Consider the following 23,038-nt stretch of genomic DNA (forward strand, 5'->3'; position numbering starts at 1 on the left):
CTTGAAATGCCTAAGCACCATAATGAAATGGCCATGATTTTACTAAGCCTCAGCTCAGTAAAATCTTGAAACTTGTGGGGGTGCTATATCACCCCTGTAAAGGCGACTGCCGTGGCTTGGGCGCGACCGCTGTGTTTGGAACGCACGTGCTTGGCGTAAGTGGACACGTTCATCCAAGGTCAGTGATGCGTTGTCTGTAACCCGAGTTTAGCGCGGTGGCGCCGGCATCGCCGCCGCGAATTTAGGCCGGCGCATAGAAACAGGAGTTGGTGATTCTCTCTTTTCGGGTGTGGCTGCGTGCGCGGATGGGCGTCTGGTCGCGGTGGGTCCGGGGGACGGTACCGTGGCTCGCTGCCCTCGGGCCCTCGTGGTGAGTCGTGCATCTGCGGCGCCGCCACCGCATTTGTATTGTATTTTATGTCTTATTTTATGTCTTACGTTATATTGTATTGTATGTCTTACATTGTCTCGAGTGTGCGTTATATGTTTCCCAGTATTCATTGTTAGCGTGTTACGTTTACTAATTCAGCCGGCGAGCTCGCCATATATGTAAAGAAGTGTTTTAATAAACCTACACGTTTTGTTGCCCGACCGCGTGAACTGTCTCCGTGTGTTCCGAGGGCGGCGGCGGTTTTATCGCTCAGACCCCACAAACTTTTCAAGTTTAGCCTCTCGCTCTATGCAAAATCAGCCGTAGTTCAATGTTGCAGCAAAAACGTCAAGGTTTATCACTGTTTGCTCAATGTTCATACATTCATCTCGTCATCTCCTTGTGACCACATTCACTGTGTTTTCCTTGCACATATCTGACACAGAGCAGCTATGATTATAGTCACATGGGCCCTTGTGCATTTGTGTAAGATGACTCGAAGGCGAAAGCTATCTTCTTTTTCTTTTCAGTCGATTGTATTGTCCCCCCCCCGACCCTTGACCAAGTGACGTCATGTGATGACGTCATCATGCGACGTCACGGTGACGCCACGATGGCATCCCAAATTTTGGCAACTTGTGACATAATGATGATGTCATAGGGCAATGTGATCACATGATGATAATATTTTACATCAGTCATGTTGACCCCTACGGTCACTTTTCATGTTTGATGAGGCATCTAAGGCTTTTGCCTTAAAAACCTTACCTCGGATTCCGACTCAGGGTGAGGAAGAACTTGAGCAGAGGGTTGGGCTTTTGCTTTCCGGCCAACTCGGCCAAACGAGGCAACTGTGGGGCAAAGGTGCAGACCAATATTGTCAAAGCGCAAGATTGTTGCTTGGAGATGCAACAATTTTTTTTAAAGTATCACTCACCTGAGGCCACACGAATGACTCGAAAATGGCATCTATCTCAGCCGACGTGAATTCATAGGTGTCGAAACGTTCAAAGAACTGAAACAGAAGTAAAAGGAAGAAAAAGAAAGGTATGGGGAAGATGGCAAGGGAAAATAATTACTTTTAACCATGGTAAACAAACTCCTATTGCATATCAGTTTATGTTGTACTTAGACACACAGAAACTTGGCTACGAAATCCAATGCTTATTGTAACTGTAAACGAACGCACTGCCGCTTTATCTTGAATACAAAGGGCAGCACAAAAAAAAATTATGAAGACAAGGTCAATAACCAAATGTGTCTATTATGAATGTGATTGCATTTTTGTTGTGACGATTTTTTTCATAAGGCGTAATGTTCCATAAGTTTTACGTTATTGTGCCAGTAGTGCATATGAATTTGAGGAAAGATTTGTTGTATGTCTGTCATAGCACACCCAGTAATAGTTTTATTTGGCACTGCAGAGAGGGTTAATGGCATTGACAGTTTTTAAACACATGCAGGAATCAACAATAAAGAAAAAGCATCTAACGGAATGAATCTGTCAGGTGCAACAGAGTATTCACTCTGAGAAAGGTACAGGCAATGCTTGAAAAGGTAAATCTAACTGGTCTAGCCTTGTTTTTGGTCTTGTGTTTTGTATGCTTTGCAGTCAAGGTAAACGGTATCCAACCTTCCTGTACTGTGGCTTCATCCGTGACCTTACTTCTCACAAGCATGGGTACCCCGCATCAGATTACTAAAGGTTGCCGTCAAAGAGCCTGTGCGTTAAATTACAAGCGCTCGTTTCCAAGCTGTCGCTGCGGCATCTTACAACCCAGCCTGTCAACCAGTCTCATGGCAGATCGGGCCCTCGAAACACACGTGGGGATGCCACAGCCCAGTGTACTGTGCGCCGGTGTTTACAACGCCCCGCTTAGAATGTTCAAGATCAGGACATCAAGATTCACCGGCAGCTTCACTACGCTCAGTAAGATGGATGGCTCTCTATCGTGCAGACAGCAAGAAGCCTAGTCTGACGAAGGGCGGCTTCAGGGTTGCAAGCATCATCATTTGCGAGGCACCGTGGAAAAAAAAAAAGAAAAAGAAAATGCAATTGTCTTGCTGACCTACAGAACTGCAGGTCACAGCAAAGTAACTATAATGCAAAGCTCTTAAATGCCTGATCTGTGCGCAAATGCCTTGTAGAGGGAATGTGTACGATGATAGTTTTTAGTTTGCATCGCATACATTACCTCATAAAAAAGCCGCCTATGGAGTGAGACGTTCCGCATGTTCTGACTCTCAAGGGAGAGTAAAAAGTGTCAACATACACATTTACTAGGAAAACAGTTTACGACATTTGGGGACTATGTCTTTTACGCAACAATAAGGGTCATCTATCTATCTATTGGCGTGACACATCATTATTGACAGGAAAGTAGCGTGCGTGCTGTCTCTCAAGAAACAGAAGAAAATTATCAATGCGTGACAAGACTACATCTTAAAGGGTGCTACTGTGTTTAAAGTGCAAATCAGTTTTACACCTTTTTGGCACCCACGTAAGAGTAAAAAGAGTGCCCCACAATGCACTAACCTGAGAAACCAGGGTTATCACCCGCGACCTCAGGACACGAGTGTTGCCAATTACTGCACGCACCACCCGGTCCTTCTGCGAGAGGATGGCCCCACCGTAGGTTGCCACGGCAACGAGCAGCTTGAGCAGTGCAGGCAGCAGGCCGGGTGTGAGAGCACCCAGGTGCCGCAGCATGTTCTCCACCGTGCCTAGTGTGCTGCATGGAGCGACACATTTCTATTCAAATTTTTAATGTAATTCAGGTAACCGTGCTATAGTTGCACACTAGCCCCCTTTCTGAACCAACAAAGCAAAAAAAGAACTGCATGCACAACTGATGGAGAATGCAAACAATAACGTAGGATAGAGCAGTACAAGTTAGGTTGGAAGCAACTGCTGCATTTCAGCGAATATTTTTTCACTGAAAAACTGCAAAGTGGTCTAAAATCAAGTACATATGGCAGTTACAGAATAGCATAGTCTGGTGAGACATGAGATATCATCTACAGGGAATGTCAATGAAGCCAATGTTTTGTCAAGAGCACTCATCTTCATCAGAGCAATCCGCTTGTAAAAACGTTGGCTCAAGCAACAATCCCTGTTCAACAAGCCTCCACCTTCGCTCGAACTTATCTCTTGTTTGGATAGCCTAGTTAGAGTAGGATGGAGCAAAAATCTTACCCATGAAGGCGACGAACAGGCACCACCTTGGAAAGATCCAAATTGTTCCTGATGTTGCTCACCACGTCAGTAATATCACCTGCGAAAATGAATAGTATTTGCCTTCACACTCAAGTACATCCATCTAAGCCACGCATCCCGCTAATAAATTCCTTTTTCACACCATCTTTGAAATCACAAGCTAACTTTTTTTTAGTACAAAGTTTTACGCAGCATCATTAAAGCACACAGTTATAGCTACCGCCAGGCAAGTGCACTGGGAGCCCGCATTCAACAAAGTAATGTCGGCACGCGCTGCAAGGCTTACTGGAAAGGTACTGCTTCAAAGTTGCCAGCTCGAGGTCCATGAATGCAGCAAGTTCGGACTCCCGGCAACTTGCCAGGAATCGTAGCACAGTGCCCTGGCGCGTGCTGAAGCTGGTCTTGCCACCGGTCGCTGAACCAGAGCGCATGTGCATCTTGCCGTAGAGTACCCTAGACAGAAGACAACAGTAATGTTGCTAAAACTGCACAAGGGAAGCCTACACAAGAATGCGAGAGGAGTTCTCGACGTGCGAAATAGAAGATGCCAAATGGTGCTGCTAAAAGCTATTGTAAATGCTTCCCTTAAAAATGAGGTCACTGAAGAAAGCAGCAAGTCTAAAATGTCTTAGCACAGAGCACAGGACAGAAAATTTACCGAAGTTCTAAACACACGATACAACGAGGCGTCCAGCACAACTTTCAACAAGTCATTTCAACAGCGAAAATTAACCACATTCAAGCAACGTCGAAAGGTGACGTTTCCTCAATGTTGCGAAAACAAAGCATGCCGCTAGGGTGATGTTGCAGGAGTCATGCACAAGGATTCCAATCACAAGATCATTCGATAAACGTCTTAATTCGTAAACACATCAGAGTTAATTCAATCCAGTACTACGTCGCACATTCTTTGTCAATTTGTTTCGGACAGGTCTGGAATATCGCAATCCGACAAGATCCAATAAACCAGGGCAGTTTGCCTTGTTTCCGGAGCCCACTGTCACAAAATCTCCCAAGAGTGCAGACACACTGTGTTGATGCCTGCTCTCAATCTAAACATACACATGAGGGAATAAAAAGCAAGATAGTGAATCTCTGTGCAGTGCCATGCGATCGACACGTCTTCCACAGATGTCCTTGTTTCTACACAATGACGACACATTCCAATTTAAAAGCAGCAATGAAAATGTGACTTTAAACAAAAGTGTGGCCCAACCCTCACCTCATCAGGATTGGAATGACGTCGGCTCGGTGCTCCGCCCGTACTGCTCCTTCTCCGCCATCATCAACGTTGAAGAGAACAACTTCTGAACGAAAGCTGGCCTCGTCCAGAAGCCTTTCAAAGTTCTCCCTGTATCAAAACAAAGAAAAATTAATGAACCTGGTTTATTTTTTACCACCTTTGCATATCACCCAAGCACCAACCGTCAGCCACGTTAGAGCCTCACAAAGAAAGAAGATGCTAACCTGTAGGGAGTCAGGAACTTTTGGCTGTAGGCGAGGATACAGGCAAATGCAAGTTTCTGGACTTCTGGATCCCTAAATGTCAGCAGCTGTTGAGAGGAGAAGGGCATTGAAAATTTCACTCACTTGAGGATCACGCAAGCTGAACTTTCAGTATCACTAAGATGTAGTAATGAACCACTAGGCATTCCACCACCGCTCAAAATGAAATACTTCAACTACATTTTTGCCCAGCAGTTGATCAATGCCCAAATACAGTAGAACCCCGCTGTTACGTTCCTCACTGCTGCGTTTTCCCGGCTGTTACGTCGTTTTCCGCCGGTCCCGGCATAGCTCCCATAGGATACGTCGTAACTGTCGGCCCGTTCCCGTATGATACATCGCGAAGTGCGCTCGGAGCCGACCGAGTGACTACCAAAGAGAGCCGCCATGGTGCATTTTCACGCAGCTTGGCCTCGTTTGACCGTAATATTAGCCGCATGAGAGGCGCAAGCAACAGAATCTTTCAATTGATGCAAACAAAAGCATGGCCTTCAAGATTCAAATTGCAAAGATGGCATCTATGACGTAACTGCTCGCGAAAGCAAGGCCTTCGAGATTGGCATTTACTATTGACAAAAGCATAGCCTTTGAGATTTGTATTGCACAAACATGGCGTGTATGACGTAATTGCTTGCGAAAGCAAGGCCTTCGAGATTGGCATTCACTTCTGCCATCGCGTTGGCGTAGACTCATCATCATCGTTATTTGTCGGAGAGCGGGAGGAGTTCGAGCTGGTTGGAGCTCGCACGGTCGTGCGTGCGGTTCGCGGTCGGACTCGCCGCGCCGGTCGTGATTGCGTGTGCTCAGTTCTTTCATGCCTACAGCTGTTGGTGTTAAAAAAATCACATACGTTGATTACATTTCTGTGGATGAGGCCGTCCTAAGCTCCGCGTTTCTATCCATCGACTAGATCGCGGCTGAGCGCGCCAATTTTCGTGCTGCTCGTAAGAATTGAAATAAAATTCTGTACCACTAAATATTTTGCCGTTTTTCCTGTTTTTCGGCTGTTACATTTCCCGTCTCTTACGTTTATTTCCTACGGTCCCTTCAAAAACGTATCAGCGGGGTTCTACTGTACTGCTTTAGTGACTCCTTCTTCTAAGCATTATTCCAGTTATTCCCCAGTTATACTTCAGTTACTCAGATACTCTACACTAAAACCTCGATATAACGAACACGGATATAACGAATCATCGGTTATAACGAAGTAAATGAAGAATGGTCTTGTCATAGATACAGTGTTACAAATATACGTTTATAATGAATTTTTGGATATAACGAACTTATTTTTGTGTCAGATACAACTTTGTTATAATGAGGTTTGAGTGTAGTTACACTTCAGGTATGACCTTCAACTTGCTAATTAGAGTAACAAGACGTCTAGTGCTAAACCTTGAAATGGACTTACATCAAGGAAAGTCTCGTAGAGGCGTTCATGCTTCGAAACTGCTCGTGGGTTGGAGAACTTGGAAAAAAGCCTTAGGTGGTCACACAGGCTCCTGGAATCGGCAAAAGAAGAGTTTATTCATCCAACTTTGCACTGAACAATTTCAAACAATCACAGATGCCAATGTACTCCACAGGCAAATTACCTCACAAGCTTCAGCCTTGCTCGCATGGGTACATGCTGGACATCGTCGTTCGGTACCTCCTCTTCGTCATCCGCATTCTCCTCCTCGTCTTCCACATCTCCCTGTGGTTCGTCCACACCCACGACGATGACGCTCTCCTCTTCGGGATTCTCTGGCTTAGCCTCCGCACCTTCGGTGGGCAAAATGGGAGTGTCTTCCGGTTTCCGTATGTCATGATGCGGTGCCATCTGCATGTTTGGCCAGAACTCTTTTCTGCAAGAGTCAGATGTACAATGGGGCAGTGAGATTTCCGAGATCGCTCAAGGAAACACAGAAGCTGATCAAGCATCTCTAAACTGCTGCCGTGTTGGTGTGTACTATTTGGCAATAATATTGTAACGTTTGCACCAAACAAGCAAATAGCGCTATCAAATATGATGGCAACTATGGCTCCTGCTTCATCCCGAATTCTCGTGATTGCTATGCTCTATCATTCATTGCCAGTAAGTGCTGAAATCTTTAAGCTCAACTGAAGCATTAGTTATAAGGGCATAGCATGCACAATTTTTTACATCGTTCTGCCATTACAACATCCATAGGCCTAACAAGACATATAGGTAAGAAAAATAACAGTATGGTGAGTAATGGATTCTGTTGGCTACTACGTGTTTGGCACGAGGCACTAGAGGAAACGCAAACATAAAGACAAGGTGTTGAAGGAAGAGGCCTGCAAAAATGCTCGCATTTACCGCACAAAATGCGATAAATGTTATTCTAAAACTGTCTAATGAACATCACCATTAGTGTTGAACCCACAACCTACCGAGACAATTTATACTAGCTGCAGACGTCAATCTTGGGCCACATGCAAAATTTAACAGGCAAACTGTTTGTGGTGTACCCAAAGCGAAACAAGCAAAACTGGCACAAAACACGGGAGACACACGAAGCCACTCACTCCAGAAATCTGTAAAAGAAGACCACGACATCCTTGCTGCGTCTCTCTGCAACTCCGGCAAACTGCTCGGCTGCTTTCCAGAGCAAGTGGCGATGGTTGACATAGTCCGGCTTGTCTTCCAACTTTGTGGCTGCCTCCAGCGCTTCACCAAAGACGCCAGCGAGTCCCTCATTGGCCACGCCGTCCACGCCATCTTGGTCTTCGGGCGTTGCAGGGAGAGAAGTCTCTGCAAGAGCAAAAACAATTTGAAGGCAACCGATTACTCTGCAAGCTAAAAAATATTGCAGCATAACTTTAGTATGTAAGATAGAAGGATATCAATCCGTAAATGCAACTAAAGGAGTTGCCTACCTTACATCTGCAAACGCATTAGTGCAAAAAGAACTAAATACAAAGTATTCCAGACCAAGTGCACGTTTATATGAAGAAGACTGTGATCTTTGCGTGGTGGTGGGTGCAGCTCAACTGCTGCGAGATGAACACTTCAACGTGCACATCTTTATTATGCACTTCAAAACGCTGGCGTTAGATACAGATTCTTTGCATTGGTTTACACCGTTGCAAGTAATTTTTTAAGCTTGCAATTCATTATTTTGAAGTGTTGTTGAGACACATGGGCGATAAAATTCTATATGTTATTCTGAAACAATCAGTATTCTGAAATTTGTATTAGCACAATATTTTTGCATCAAACTAATGGACATTCAGAAGGAGATTTTCGAAATATATCTGAAAAAAACCTTAATCTGAGGTTCGCTATAATGAGATTTGACTGTACAAGTCATCATTAACATGCCACAAACCGAGCCAAATCAAATCAATGCTGAGAGTTCGAAGCTGCAACTGACCTATCGTGTCGTAAACAGTGGTCAGGTGCTGCACAAAAGTGCTCCAGAAAGGGCCGTCGGCACTGGCGTGACTGGAGAGAATTTCCTGGCACGGTTGCCAGAGCAGTTGGAAGTTTATGAGAAGGGTGCCCAGCAAGTAGTGGACAGGAGCCTGAAAAACAGAGGGTGCACCATTTACCTAAACTGTAACTACAATAGAACCTTGTTTGTTACATTTCTTAGGGAATGACAGAAAAATAATGTATGATCCGAGAAAATGTAACATCCAATAACAATTTTTTTTACAGAAAGGAGGGACTTTTAGCATGGAAAACTGTAAGGAAAACAAGGAAGCGTGACAAAGCACATTACATACATGGGACATTCTTTCTAGTAGGCAAGAATGCCAGCTTACACAAAATCTTGTGAAAGTAATACAGTAGACTCTCGTAAAATGGAACCTGAAGGGACCAGGAAAATCTGTTCCGTTTAACAGGAGTTCCGTTTACTGAGAGGTGAACAGGGGTGCAGAAGTCAAGTATGAAACCAATCGTATTATAGAAAGTTGTTCCATTTAAGCACCAGTTTCGTTTAACAGATTTCCGTTTACTGAGTGTCTACTGTATTGTATATTGGCAAAATTAATCGAACGAAATCGTGAGCGTCCTTTTGTGGTGATGTTTCTTCGCAGAAACGTACAAGGTGCATTGTTTTAACCAATGTTTCAACTATATTAACTCAATTTTTGCAGGTTACATACAGTCGCAAGGGTTCTTTCACATAACGCAGCCACAGCGATGTTACAGGCATTTCAGAAGCACCTCTCTGAAGCCTGTCATACTTACACCCACCTCTTCATCAAACTTTCCATACTGATGTACTAATGTCTCTCACGCAAATTCACAACGTAAGGTAAGTAAGCCCTTGCCCAATAGCTTGCTTGGCGTCTGTGTGCCTCACATACCACTTTTCTTTCATTCTATCGCATTGCGCAATGCTCCCTCCTAACTTCTTCCCTCCTCCATGCTGAGAATTGGACCTTCATCCACGTACTTAGCAGCGCAATACTTCAGTTGCTACAGGCAACGACAGTCATGCATTCATATCCAGGCAACAATGAAAGGTGGCAACGTGAAATGACAAGTCACTTCGATAAAATATCAGATGGCCACATCAGACACGGCTTATCGCCGACAGGCCCACGATTGAGAGAGCATCAATTAGTGGAAAACGGCGAATACAAACGCCCACGGGACCTTCGAGGGCCGCATTTCTGTACGCTCGCCGGCACCGGGGTTTTTCGCGTACAACACCGCCACCAAAATTTCAGAGTCATAACAAACTTCACTTGAAAATGCAAACCACATCGACAGCACTCACCATCGAGTAAGCACCCAAGGAAACACCGGCTGCCGCGAGCTGCTCGGAGCTCAGTGCCTGAAGCAGCTTGAGCCTCCTGCGGTAGTCCTGCACCGTCAGGGGCACGGCCTCCGCGTTGAGGCAGGTGTTGAAGACGTGACAGGCTGAGGCAAACTCTCCCAGCTGGAAACGTTACAATTTGTGTAAAGTTTCATTCTCACGGACACGTACGAACGGCGTTCGTAAAGTCAGTTTAAAATGTGTTTTGAAAATATAGTATAACACTGTCTTTTTCACAATATGCGCATTAATTTAAATGCGTTTGACAGGATCCCGAGATATCAGCAACATCACGGTAAGAGTGTTTAGATATTCATCTAGGTACCACAAAAAGATAAACAAATTAAAAATGTCACATAAGCAATCCTTCAAGAAGCAATGTGAAATCTCGTAAAAGCAGTACTTGCCTTTTCGTCCTTGTCGAGGGATTCTGGAGCGGTCTCGGGCCTAAACGCAGTCAACACCCGCAACGTCAGAAGTCTCACCTGAAGAAAGACAGAAAGCCTCACGGTCAGCTTGCTCAGGGTTTCAAGTGTTCACAATTGAGAAGAAAATGAGTGAAACACACCAGCACAGCAAACAAATTGCTTGTTTTGAAGGGTCCCCAAAACTACAACGTTTACTTATGTACTGTATTTACTCGAATCTAGGGCGGCCCCGATTCTAAGCCGACCCCCCAAAATTCACAAGGCCAGAAAAAAAAAACAACTTAATCATTGTACTTGAATCTAAGCCGACTCCCCCCACTTTCGCATATCATTTTTGCGAAAAAAACATCGGCTTAGATTCGAGTAAATACGGTAAGTGGTTACGCTACAGCTGGAGTACCTAAGTAATGCACGCTGTAATTTAAGCAAAGCCGCTCGTATCAAGGGAGCTGCAGGCAATTATAAAGGTTATCCTTCACTCAAGCTGTGCTTCATGAAAGTTATCCAGTGCTAAATTTTGCGACAAACACACAGAAAGACATAACAGGACGGGCGCTTTACTCCAACCTGTAGAGAGGAGCAAGAGTTTGAGTGCAGCACCTGTCCTGTTAGGTCTTCCTGTATGTTTGTCGCAGATTTAGTGCTGGATAACTTTCACGAATAAAACTATGCGTCACTAACTAGCCCCCCAACGTGTTTTGTTAAACCAAGCTGTACTTTTCTTCAGTTCCCCCGAGTGCTCAGGGACTAAGCATTTGAGCTCGGCTCCAGCTTCTAAGATCTTCTGCCAATGCGCCATACAAAGTGAAGCATGACGTTCAATGCTCAGTTGATCTCTGCACACGGAGCCACCACACACACAGCTAACCGGGTTCTTTTACTCCACTGCAAGCTCTAAGAAACCAACCAGATTGATCCCATGAGTGTGATCGCAAAGCACACAGGCACTTTGAAACATGCAGTACAGTAGAACCCCGCTGTTGCGTTCCCGTGTGCTGCGTTTTCCTGGCTGTTAAGTCGTTTTCGGCCGGTCCCGGCACAGCTCCCATAGGATCCAATGCATTGGGAACCCCGCTGCTGCGTCGCAACTGTGGGACCGTTCCCGCATCATACGTTGCGAAGTGCCACGACGCGCCGGCCCGAGCGGCCATGTTGTCTTTCATGTAGCTTGGCTTGGCGGCTTGACAATGGGATTGGCCGCCCAAAGTGCCGGGGACAACACCTATGACGTATTTTCGGTTCATGCCAGCAAAAGCATGACCTTTGAGATCCGTATTTGCACTCTAAGAAAGATTGTGTCTATGACGCGTTGGGGCCCTAAAATTGGTTTTGGCATCTGTAAAAGTAAGGTCTCCGAGACCTATTTTTGTTTTCTTGGGATGTCACGCTGGCTTAAACTTATCGCCACCGGGTCGCGCAGGCGGCCCGATTCAAAGGGTATAGCCCGATCGCCATCACCATCGCCCATGTGTGCCCGTGCTACCCGTGCTTGCTGCGGTCTTCTCGCATTGCCTTTGTTTCGTGTCGGTCGTTGCGCAGGTTATACGAGCGTGCAGCATAGTGCCTTTACACTTCCAACGCTCCAAATAGTCTTCAAACAGGATGACATCAAGAAAGCGGAAATCACTTTCGCTGCAAGAGAAGTTGAACATTCTCCGCACTGTGAAAGAGAACCCGACGCGGAAGAAGGTGTGCATAGCGAAGGAGTTAGGACTGACGCCTTCCACCTTGAACTCCATCGTTGCAAAACGGATCGAAATTGAAGAAAATGCCCGAACCTTCGACGTCAAGTGCAAGCAAGCCCGGAGTTCGGAGCACGTGCAGCTTGACAAGGCCGTTTTCGAATGGTTCAAACAAGCCAGGGCCGCAGGAGTTAACTTCGACGGTACCATCCTGCGAGAGAAGGCACTCGAGATCTCCGACAAGCTCGGTATCGACGGTTTTTGTGCATCTAACGGTTGGATCGACCGTTTCAAACGGTCGATCCAACCATGGAGACTGTTGGTGCCAGTGGAATCGCGTACAGTGACTACGCTTCTGTTGACGACGCTGTTGTCACCTCCGCGATGTTATCCGTCGACGACATCGTGGCTGAGTGCGCCGATCTGTGCGCCAGTGACGAGGAAGTTGAGGAGGAGGTGGAGCGGATACCGGAGCCAACGTTCTCATCGGCCGTAGCGGCACTGGATTTATTGCGAAGATATGTGCGCACCAGTGACGATGGCGAGAGCCACATGGCACTACAGGTGCTTGAAAAACGCCTTGTGCTTGTCGGGCGTGAGAAGATGCGCCAGGCAACGCTGCATGATTTTTTCAAGCGAAAGAATTAAAATAAAACTATGTGCAGTTCACCACTACTCTTATTTCTCAATTTTTCGCGTTTCTCGGCTCTTGCGTTTCCCGGCTCCTACATTTTTTTTTTACAGTCCCGTGAAAAACGTATCAGCGGGGTTCTACTGTATAGAACTAGAGGAAGGATGGTTCTGCCATTAGATTTAGCCAAAGAAACTGAACACAGGCACACTGCACATAAGAATACACACAAACAAAAACACGAGAGAAAAAAAGTGCATAGACATACAATGCCATGAGGTGAAGCCAGGTTCCGTTCAAGGATGCTGTAGAAGGACCTCAGCAGCTCTTCCTGCTGTTGTTGCCGCATAGTTTGCTCCTGGCTGGCTGCATGGACCAAGAAGATGTCCGCTGCTTTCAGCAGGCAAACATTTTCTGGCAACTGCCTGTTTAGCAACGAAGAAAAAAAAAAGAATAAAGGATTGTTTTTTTTTCTTTTTCGACATTTGTACAGAATAAGTGCAGAAAATCGTAATGTCCATGTCTGTGAACCCAAACAAACACTACAGTCCCTTATGCATTCGTTCAAGAAGACTCCAAGGCAAAATCCACCTTCTTTTTCTTCCCAATCAATTCTATTGATCCCCCCAACAGCTTTCTGCATCTCACGTGGTTTTGCATGCCACCGGGATCTGCCCACCTTTGACCAAGCAACGACGTCATGTGATGCTGTCATGATGAAGTCACAAGTTTTGGCAACCTATGAAGTCGTCAAATGATGATAATTTTTCGCATCACTCGTGCTGGCACTGACACCGATGGTCCCTTTTCATGCTTGACGAGGCATCTAATGCCTTAATAAGGACAACCTAGACCAAACATCAAGGGCAGTTTACTACATAGTAGTATTGGAAGACTGTTTCCAATGCTAAAAACTAGGGGTGTGCGAATATTCGAAATTTCGAATATTTTTCGAATAGTGCTTGCTATTCGATTCGATTCGCACTGAAATTTCACTATTCGAACTATTCGAACTTCCCAAAGACAAATGCAGTCAACGTCCGGTTGAAAGTGACCGCTTCAGATTTTCAATATGCTTCATCTCATCACATTTTCGTATTGCGGCAAAGCTGCCTTTCAAGCTCCGTTGCGGTCAAACTTAGCCAAGAAACAAAGTCCCATTAGAAGTGGTCCGTAGATTTTCAATTTGCTTCGCCTCATTACACTCCCGTATTGCGGCAAAGCTGCCTTTCAAGCTCCGTTGCGGTCGAACTTAGCCAAGAGACGGTCAACGTCCGTTTGGAAGTCGTCCCTAGATTTTCAATATGCTTCACCTCATCACACCCCTGTATTGCGGCAAAGCTGCCTTTCAAGCTCCGCTACGGTCGCAAATGTATTAACTCAAGAAAACGCTGGTTCCAATATGGAGATGAAAGATGTGGCAGAGTTGGGGGCTCAATTAATGCTGTTTTGGACCTGAAATTTGGGCAGGAAGTCCGAAAAATCGGACGCCGAAGTTTTTTAGCATCCAAAATTTCAGATGTTCTTATATATCGACGTCTACAAGGCAGATTTGGCACTCCGGACTTGAAGGGAGCACACCCTTGTCCACCACATCAGTTGGCCTTCCACAGCAGTTGAAAGAGGAGGAGAGGCTGAGGAAATGGCATCTCTGCCTATCACGTGTAAAGTGTTGTCGGCAACACTTTGGTTGCACCAAATCATGTACATAGATACAATTCGGCCTCTACATTGCCTCACTCTTGATTAAAAAGACAACTATGAAATATGACCCCACCAGCGCTTCATCAACCTAGCGAAAAGAAACACTTTCATGTTGCTATCTCACAAGAACATACTTAGGGATTCTCTGCAACTTTTTCTGTAATTTCACTTCGAATTATTCGAAAAATGTTTGAGAAATATTCGAAAATTATTCGAAATTATTGGATTCGATTCGCACTCAATCTTTATTATTCGAATTCGCTTCGCACCCAAAATTTTGCTATTCGCACAGCTCTACTAAAAACATCATCTATGTACCTGAGAATCTTCACCAAGACGTCACAGGTGATGTTGCTCAGAGCACCTTCGAACTTGCACAAGGCAGCGGTGGCCAGGGCGTGAAGAAAAACAAACGAGAGGCGTGCAGCAGACGACGCAGACAGCGTTTCCTGCTGCAGACGATCTCTGAGTTCCTGAACGGTTTTGTCCACAGCTTTCTGCATCTCAGCGATGTCACCCCAATCACTAAAAAGGAAAAAGAAAATAGAAATTCATCAGAAAACTTTGCGAGTCCTCCAAATACAGTCAAGCCTCAATACTATAACAAAATACAGATACAGATACAAAAAAAAATAAACGACTTTTTTAATTACTTTTTCTACATTCGTGCAGCAACAAACAAACAACAGTGCGGGAAATCGCAACTCACATATAACGACGTGTGCACATATATCGAACAGCTGTAAAATTCCCTTCAAGTATTTTCAAGACAAAATATTTTATATATCAAATTATTTAGATGTAGAACTTTTTTGCGACCCCTTCATACTCTATATATCCAGGTTTGACTGTATGGCGAACTATCATTTAGAATGATGCAAATGAGGAAATGCGTTACCATTAATACAGTGCTACGAGTATACGCTTATAACAAATTTTCGGATATCACGAAGCCATTTTCGTAGGAGATGCAACTTTTTTTATAATGAGGTCTTACTGTCAATTCATTTGCTCACATGCTTTTACATAAAGTACTGTCATCCCCTCAATAACGTTTTTGTGGTGCATACAACTTCATTCTTGTCTGACACACCATCTTGAGAGTTTGCCCTCCAAAACAATAGCAATGGTGACACAGCCCTGAGAACCCCTCACAAATTATACCACATAACGAGCCCCTACAACATAGCAGCATAGTGATTCGCCCTTTCATCTGAGAACTGAACGGACATTCACACGAAGGCTAAGCTGTACTACGCAACCAGCGAGTGCGAAAAAGTTTGCAGTGAATCTTGCTAAAGAAAATGGTCCTAAAGGGAACTGTCAAGTAAATGCAGCAGGCCAGGAGGCCAGTCTTGTGGCAGCTGTGGTGACCTACATTCTTTCTGTGCAATTTGTTTGTTTTGCTAAGCTGCCATACTGTTACACACACAAACACATGAACACACACGTAATGGTAATGCATTAAAACAGTGATTGCTATCGCACCTTAGGTGTGGCAAGCAGACCAGACCAGCCCAAAGCAGAGGGTCAGTCAGGTCCTTGGTCAAGGCTTCGAGAACAGCCTCTGCAAGCGATGCCACGTGTTCCCTGCAAAGTTCACGATGTGGCAAACTTAGGTCAAACATCACAGTCCAAGAGATGTTCTTGTACAATCACTCACAGTGGAATTTCGGTGATACGATTCTGCGTAAGACATTTTTTGGCCTAATCATTTTTATTTCCGGCCAACGTCCCTTGGAAATAAGTACATTTTCATGCGTCCAATACGATCACATTTTTGCCCATGAATTGGATAATACAACCACGAAGGTGGATCTTGACCGATATGTCTAGAAATCCTACGTTTATTCTTAGGAATACTAGCTCAAACCACATTCCAACAAGCCACTATCTGCACGGTGTAGTCGCTGAGGCCACAGCAACGGCGGTTTTGCGGCGACAGATCGCTGCCAGACGCGACCGCTGCGTCCAATGATGAAAAGAAGAAAGTGCAGCGCAAACTGACAAGCTACTTCAAAGTTGCTCAATAAAAGTGAGTTGCTGACAGAGTATTCACATTTTCCTCCTTTTTTTTACCCTCTTTGGTTAATATGATTTTTGCATAACACATTTTATTTTCCAGTTCCCGTGAAAATGCACCGAGCTTCCACTGTATACGATTGGCCACAACTGAGTTACACTCAAAGCTTGTAATGAAGCTCCATAGTACGAGAAAATACTTTTGCTTCAACAGAAAATTTGGTATACAGTCAACGATGCCCAATTTTTTGGACATGCCCTATAATTTGGATGCCTAATTTGGCCCCGCCATGAAGCAGCCCACAGAGTAGACATAAAATGCCATCTAAAATTTCCAACGCTGAAACCCTTCTCCACCCGATTTTTTTCAATTTTCTGCCAAGACTGCAGGCACAAAAGAGCACTAATCAAATTCACCACCACTGCCATGCCAATTATCTCACAGGCTTGAACCAGTGTTCTTGCGCGCCAATTTGCTAATTAATATACGCCCCCGTATATATATGCCGTAAAATCCCAAGCAAGCACCCCCCTACGGTGATGGATAATCCGAGAAGATTTGGAGGGGGGCCGCTTGCTCGATCACGTATCAAAATTCAAGATAGCGGCGAAATAGCCGCTAGGAATAAAGAATGCACAGCCTGCTTCTAATGAAATGCTTTATTGAATGTGCATGCATTCACTGTTTATCCGCACTTGTCGGGCGAATAAAAATAGTGAATGAAACAGTGAAAATGGCGGGAGGAGAGAAGAGTGTGCATTGTTCAAATCTCCCGAAAAAGGGAGGGGGGCGTCTGCTCGGGTAGGGGCGCTTTCTCAGAATTTTACGGTACATTAACTTTCAATGACATTCAACTGCGAAGTCGTACTTTATACTAGTGATGTCAGAACATGTAAAATCCATTTGTCACAAATATCTATTACAAGATAGTACATTGGTTGCATGCTGATAGGTATCACGAAGAAATGCGTCAATATTTACTGCATTCACTTGACTTTAACACAGACATTTTCTCTCCAACAAAAAATTTTACTGAAGAATAATATACAGATCACATTTGAGCACAAGCTAAAACTGCACCGCTGTCCAATCCGATCGTTGCTGCAGCACTAAGTGTCACCATGGCATTATGCTCTCTCTTAACCTAACCTAACCTAAGAGAAAAGCGGGACCTCATATGCCACAAATGATGCTGAATATATGATGTTTTGAGCTGTTGATAGTAACAACAAGGCCTCTGCTCACTGCAACAAAACTGACGAGAGTACCAGTTGTTACAGGCAGGTTTTCCCGATGCAAACTTCTTGGAAAACACTTTGAATGTCAAGACACTGTTTGTATTAGGCAAAAGCTAGACGTAAGCGGGACTCTTGCACATAAACTTGACTGTATATCAAGGTTCAATGCTATTACCACGTGCGCTTATTTCTTTATTTTGATGTGATTGCGTTTCACTCACAAAAGCAGTTACCACCACTCGGTGCAGGTTTCACCACTATGTTTAGGAAAGTTCTCGACTGTTTGAGACTATTCAGATAAGAGTGCGCGCACGACATGAGTAGCCAAGTTGATTCTGGAGCTAACGCAAGGTTGAGCGAGAGCTGGAATTCTCTATCATTCGTGTAGAAAAGACGACACGCTCCACTGACAATCAGATCATCGTCGACCAATGTCCATGCTCGCCATTATCATTGTATAGCGACTGTCGCCGTGCTTCGAGTCTTTCCTTTTTTTTTGTGCACAAGTTCGCCCAATAATGAAGTTTCATCTTTACCAGCTCTCTGGAAAGAAACAGAGCTGCAAGCCACAAAAACCTTGCCTCGTGTCATCCGAGGTGCAGAGAGGCAGGGGCCTCCAGGATCGTAACAGCTCATCGGCAGTGGCGGGCATGGGCCTCCTCCGAAGAACCACCTCGGCCAAAAGAGATAGCGCATGAGTCCTGTCATCGAAACTCGAGCAGTGCCGAACCACGTGACATAGCACATCCTGAAAGAGAAGACAACATGGCATCTCCCTTACTTTCTTCGTGAAAAAGAGAACACCCAAAAGATGGCCGTACTTCCTTCATTGTGATGTGACATCATTGTGACAGCTTTACAATGATTACCAAATGTCACAACTAACATTACACTTAACACCCAAAAGCGACAGCATCTCATTTGGGTATTTACAATGATTCCCAAGTGTCACAACTAACGTTACAATGAACATACAAAAGAGACAGCATCTCTTTTGAGTGTTTACAATGTGCCACAATGAACATCACAATGAACACCCAAAAAAGACAGCATCTCTTTTGGGCATTCATTGTGATGTTTGTTGTGACATTTGGGCATCACTGTCATGCTGTCACAATGACATCACGTCACAATGAAGTACAGCCAAACTAGTCCAATTCGTGCCCCGTGAATACCTTTTCAAAAGCCGAACATTCGACAACTTGATTCGTGAAGTCGATCACGGTTCCTGCCGAGAATGACCCAGAGTAGACCTGTGGACATTTCAGCAAAGGGTAAGTCACCTTCACAGACGTTGAACACACATACATTACATACATGGATCACAGCAACTTGTATGGAAGTCAAGGACAGTAAAGCTGCATAAGAAAGTTGTAACTTGCACCGGAAGTCTTAGGTGCACGGCTTGACATGGTCAAAATCCAACGAAATATTTGCTCAAAGCAGTTTCTTTACATGCTATGCAGGTTCTAGCGCACTAGCTTCACTTTGTACAGTGTATCTGTGCCTCCTCGCTATAAACCATGCCGCCATGCAAAATCCACTGTGCAAATCCTCCAAAACACCTTCACTGTAAACACTCAAATCTGTAACACAGCTTCTCTCATCACAAGAAGATATTTGAGAATGTGTGAGTTTTCCTTTCTTTCATGTGAGAGAGGAGTATATAACAGCTGCATCTTACCGGTACTTACCTGCGGGGCAGAGGCCTGGAGGCTTACGAAAAGTGTTCAACCTAAATTGATGACGACGCAGTGAGCCATGGAAAGAAAAATGATAGAGGAGAGCAGTGTGGGTCAAGGAACAAGCGGGTGTTATCTTAGTTTAAATCAAGAAGTAATGGGCATGGGCATGGCATGTAGTGTGTAGGCAAGATAATCCCTGGTCATTACGAGTAACAGTCTGGATTCGAAGAGAAGGCAAACACGCGAGGGGGAGACAAGATTAAGAAGTTTGCGGGTATAACGTGGTTGCAGCGAGCACACGAGCTGGTTAATTGGCGAAATATGGGAGAGGCCCTTGCCCTGGAGCTCACCTTTTGAACAAGTCTGCTGACAAGACCAGAGGATTGGCTCACGGTGCTGCTGCCATTCTTTACCAACGAAGCTACGCATTCCAGGAGCGTCGCCGTCAGTGTTGGCGACGCCTCACCAAGCTCAAGGAGCAAATCAAGAATCTGCAAGTGCATTAATCAATAAACGCGCAAGTCAGTGAAGCAACAATATACTGGTTAGAAAAACAAGCTCAACTGGCCTAAACCAACATCATTCTTGACTACTAATCAGGAATCATAGACTTGGGATCGAAAGTTTTGACTAACTGTGTTGATGTAAAGGTGCAAGTGAGGGACTGCCATTTCAGTGACCTGGTTAGACCTAAAGATTTTATTTATTTATTGATTTCATAATACTGCAGGCCAATATGGCCCTAGCAGGAGTGGAATTAATACAGGAGAACTACACAGCAATAAATTACAGATGGGAGAAATTGCACACGCAGGTCAAAACGCCTCAACTTTGATCATCAAAACAGCACATAAATGACAGACACATAAGACGTGACATAGGCCCCTGTTGTGTTAGTACACTGTTTATGTGCCATTTTGATGATCGTCAACAATCAACTAGCCTGAAATACCACCCTTTTGAAGACCTATATTTTACACTGAATTTTCAATAAATGGCATCCTAAATACCAATGAAACGCTTTCTACAGAATCCATGCACAAATTTATTCAAATAATACATTCTAAAAGACCGTGAACAAAAAATAAAGGCAATAGCTCTTGTATTTATATTGCACTGCTTTCAACAGAATGGCTGTGGCTAACAGCCTCGCACGTACAAGTGCTTTCTTTTTTTGCACTCACATCTTAAGCAGCTCTGTCACAACTAAGCTGTCACAGAAAGCAGGCAATAAAGAATGCCTAATGAAGCACAATTAGCCAGGCACCAAATATGTACCTCGTAGACTGCATCGTTGTTTCGCACCAAGAGACCCCTCTTGAACAAGACCCAGATCTTCACCAACGTGGCCAGGTTTTCCAGAAGTGCCAGAACCTTGTCGGATTCTATGTTGGATTCCTTGCTGGATTTATACTTTCCAACAACTTCCAATGCAGCCTCCTGCAACAAAACAGAGCATAAAGAAATTCTTCCCCGGAGCTCATTCAGTCTATCGATCCTTGATACCAATTAGAGCAGCACCAAAGCAAGCGGCCAAATCAATATGTATTGGCCTGCCTGTCCCCAGGGGCGGCGTCAGCGGGGGGGGCACAGGGGCTACTAAATTTTCACCTGCCCCACCCCCCAAGAGCAAACACTATCAAAACCCAATGCATAAGCCCCCCCTCCCTGCCGATTGCAATGTTTCATATAATTGCATATGCTATAATAATATATAACATATGTTAAATAATTCCATATGTTATGGAAGATTCATAAAATTAATATGGAATCCTCATTTACTCCATAAAATTATGCAGAAATTATACACACTTACTGGAATAACAAATAGAATGTTTCAATTCAAAGCTTCGCAACTCTTATTCAAGGTTAGAGAAAGCAATAAGGTTCAGCTAAATAAATATACATGTAGGACAGAATAAAAATACATATTTGGTTCGTTACATAACAGTTTTCAATATTCAAACATTCCTGAAAGAGCAAGGTCCACCAACCTTGAGACAGTTCCAGACCGCAGACGAGTTTTCGGCGTGGCTCGCGAGGTGGTCCGCCAGGGCAACAAATGTTTGCCTGAGGGCTTGACATGCGATTGCTGCACTACATGCCGAGCCATCGAGACGCTTCAGTGCCAAAGGCAACACCTGGCAAGAAACAAAAGACGAGTCCACTGTGTTCAAAATATTGGTAGTAGTGCCGTTAAGTCTCGAGCATCAACTACAGAAGTGTTCCAGAACTAAACCACCTTCCACCCGTTCCTTTATTGAAATATTCATTTAGCATGAGCTTTTGATAGCCTGGGGTTTTAATATGTGCCTACATCTAAGTACATGGATGTTCTTGCATTTTACAACCCCCCCCCCCGCCCCCTCTGAAATGCCTCAGCCATCAAAGCCAGCGGAAACAAGCAACAATTAACAGCATTGTGTTTAAAATACTACTGCCCTTAAAATCACATCTACCATATTTTAGAATTAGCACACCTTCTACTTTTTCACAAAATGCTGTCCGTGACATTGAACATAAGCAAGGCTTGCGGTTACTAACTGTGGGATGTCGTTCATAGTGTTGTTACTGTAACCCTTATTTTGTTTGGAACATATTTATCGAGCCTAAGTATGCCCAAATTGAAATCTTTGAATGTGGAGCTGATGACATTTTTTGCTGTTTACATTTCTTTTTGGTGCTATGGTTACGCTGCGCTTGGATATGTTTTGTCGTCTCCAAACCTGAGGTACTTTGTGCAGTAGAAATCCTCTGACATGTTCTTCACGACACCAGAAAAAAAAAAAAACTCAGCAATAGGGAAATGTGTAATGTGAACGTGCGGTTAAAATTAGAAAAAAAAATTGCTGATAAATATAGAAATGCATTGCACACAGCGCTGCCTCAGAATAATTTTTCAGCTTAAGGCTTAAAAAAGTCTTTGTTGGAAGTCTGGCGTTTCTTTCGTGCCTCTGCCAGAACAAGATCCTTTTCGAGCGCTTGGATGGCCTTATGGCAGCCGACATCGCCAAACTCATTGATGTACACCTCCTCAGTACTTCCAGCATGCCGACAGTTTGAAACGTATCAGACTGGAACGTTGCAGGAATGTGTGCAAAAGGGATTCTAATACATAGATGTCACTAGATTCTCTGCTGGGACCGGATGTCAGAAATGTTATACATAAAAAAAAAAACGTATCAATGATTAAGGTACAAGGGGGTTTTACTGCATCTCATGAGCCCTCTCCTTTACAGACCTGAAGATGCCTACAGTATTGTCACATGGTTGTGACGGCAGAGTAAGGTGGCAGTGGGAACTCATACTGGGCAAGCTTGTGTCCAGAAAATGAAGTCATACTCACTCTACAAACAAGTAACACTCCCAAGACGATAACAGCGAGTACAGTCGTCGACTGTCAAATAATCTGATCATCGGCGGAATGCGTCATCTTTTATACATGAATGATAAAAAATTCCAGTGCTATCGTTAGCTCCAGAAAAAACTCAAATATTCATGCTGCACGCGCAGTCTTATCAGAATGGTCTGAAACAATCGAAATGTTTACTAAACATCCCAGCGTGGGCTGCGCCGAGCGGTGGTAAGTTTTTGTGGGTGAAACTCGATCACACTGAAATAAAGAAATAAGAACACATGGCAGTATTTTGTAAGTGATCAGCCCTCGCCAATACATACCGTCCCCATACAACTGTGTGTCTGCCCTTTGACTCCCTTGACGGCCTCAAACAGCAGTCGACCAATGCCATCGGTGCTCTGGAAGGGATATGCAGGAAATG

At 44.4% G+C, this 23,038-nt stretch overlaps 1 protein-coding gene across 1 annotated transcript in view; it reads right to left on the reverse strand.

The window, feature by feature from the left end:
* The window catches only part of LOC119401468 (small subunit processome component 20 homolog), a 113,071-nt gene that overhangs the window by 83,639 nt on the left and 6,394 nt on the right, over positions 1-23,038 (reverse strand). The window contains exons 8-29 of the mRNA XM_037668299.2: positions 22,938-23,015; positions 21,254-21,400; positions 20,538-20,699; positions 19,610-19,750; positions 18,750-18,827; positions 18,156-18,322; positions 15,802-15,903; positions 14,632-14,838; positions 12,878-13,034; positions 10,276-10,353; positions 9,830-9,991; positions 8,471-8,621; positions 7,623-7,848; positions 6,686-6,937; positions 6,502-6,592; positions 5,055-5,140; positions 4,810-4,938; positions 3,874-4,040; positions 3,567-3,645; positions 2,907-3,102; positions 1,308-1,385; positions 1,139-1,221 (exon numbers count right to left, since the gene is read on the reverse strand). Coding sequence (XP_037524227.1) covers positions 1,139-1,221; positions 1,308-1,385; positions 2,907-3,102; positions 3,567-3,645; positions 3,874-4,040; positions 4,810-4,938; positions 5,055-5,140; positions 6,502-6,592; positions 6,686-6,937; positions 7,623-7,848; positions 8,471-8,621; positions 9,830-9,991; positions 10,276-10,353; positions 12,878-13,034; positions 14,632-14,838; positions 15,802-15,903; positions 18,156-18,322; positions 18,750-18,827; positions 19,610-19,750; positions 20,538-20,699; positions 21,254-21,400; positions 22,938-23,015 — 3,017 coding nt within the window. The remainder of the gene's footprint in view (positions 1-1,138; positions 1,222-1,307; positions 1,386-2,906; positions 3,103-3,566; positions 3,646-3,873; positions 4,041-4,809; positions 4,939-5,054; positions 5,141-6,501; positions 6,593-6,685; positions 6,938-7,622; positions 7,849-8,470; positions 8,622-9,829; positions 9,992-10,275; positions 10,354-12,877; positions 13,035-14,631; positions 14,839-15,801; positions 15,904-18,155; positions 18,323-18,749; positions 18,828-19,609; positions 19,751-20,537; positions 20,700-21,253; positions 21,401-22,937; positions 23,016-23,038) is intronic.

The sequence above is a fragment of the Rhipicephalus sanguineus genome, chromosome 8 (genome assembly GCF_013339695.2).
Source record: "Rhipicephalus sanguineus isolate Rsan-2018 chromosome 8, BIME_Rsan_1.4, whole genome shotgun sequence".
NCBI lineage: Eukaryota > Metazoa > Arthropoda > Arachnida > Ixodida > Ixodidae > Rhipicephalus > Rhipicephalus sanguineus.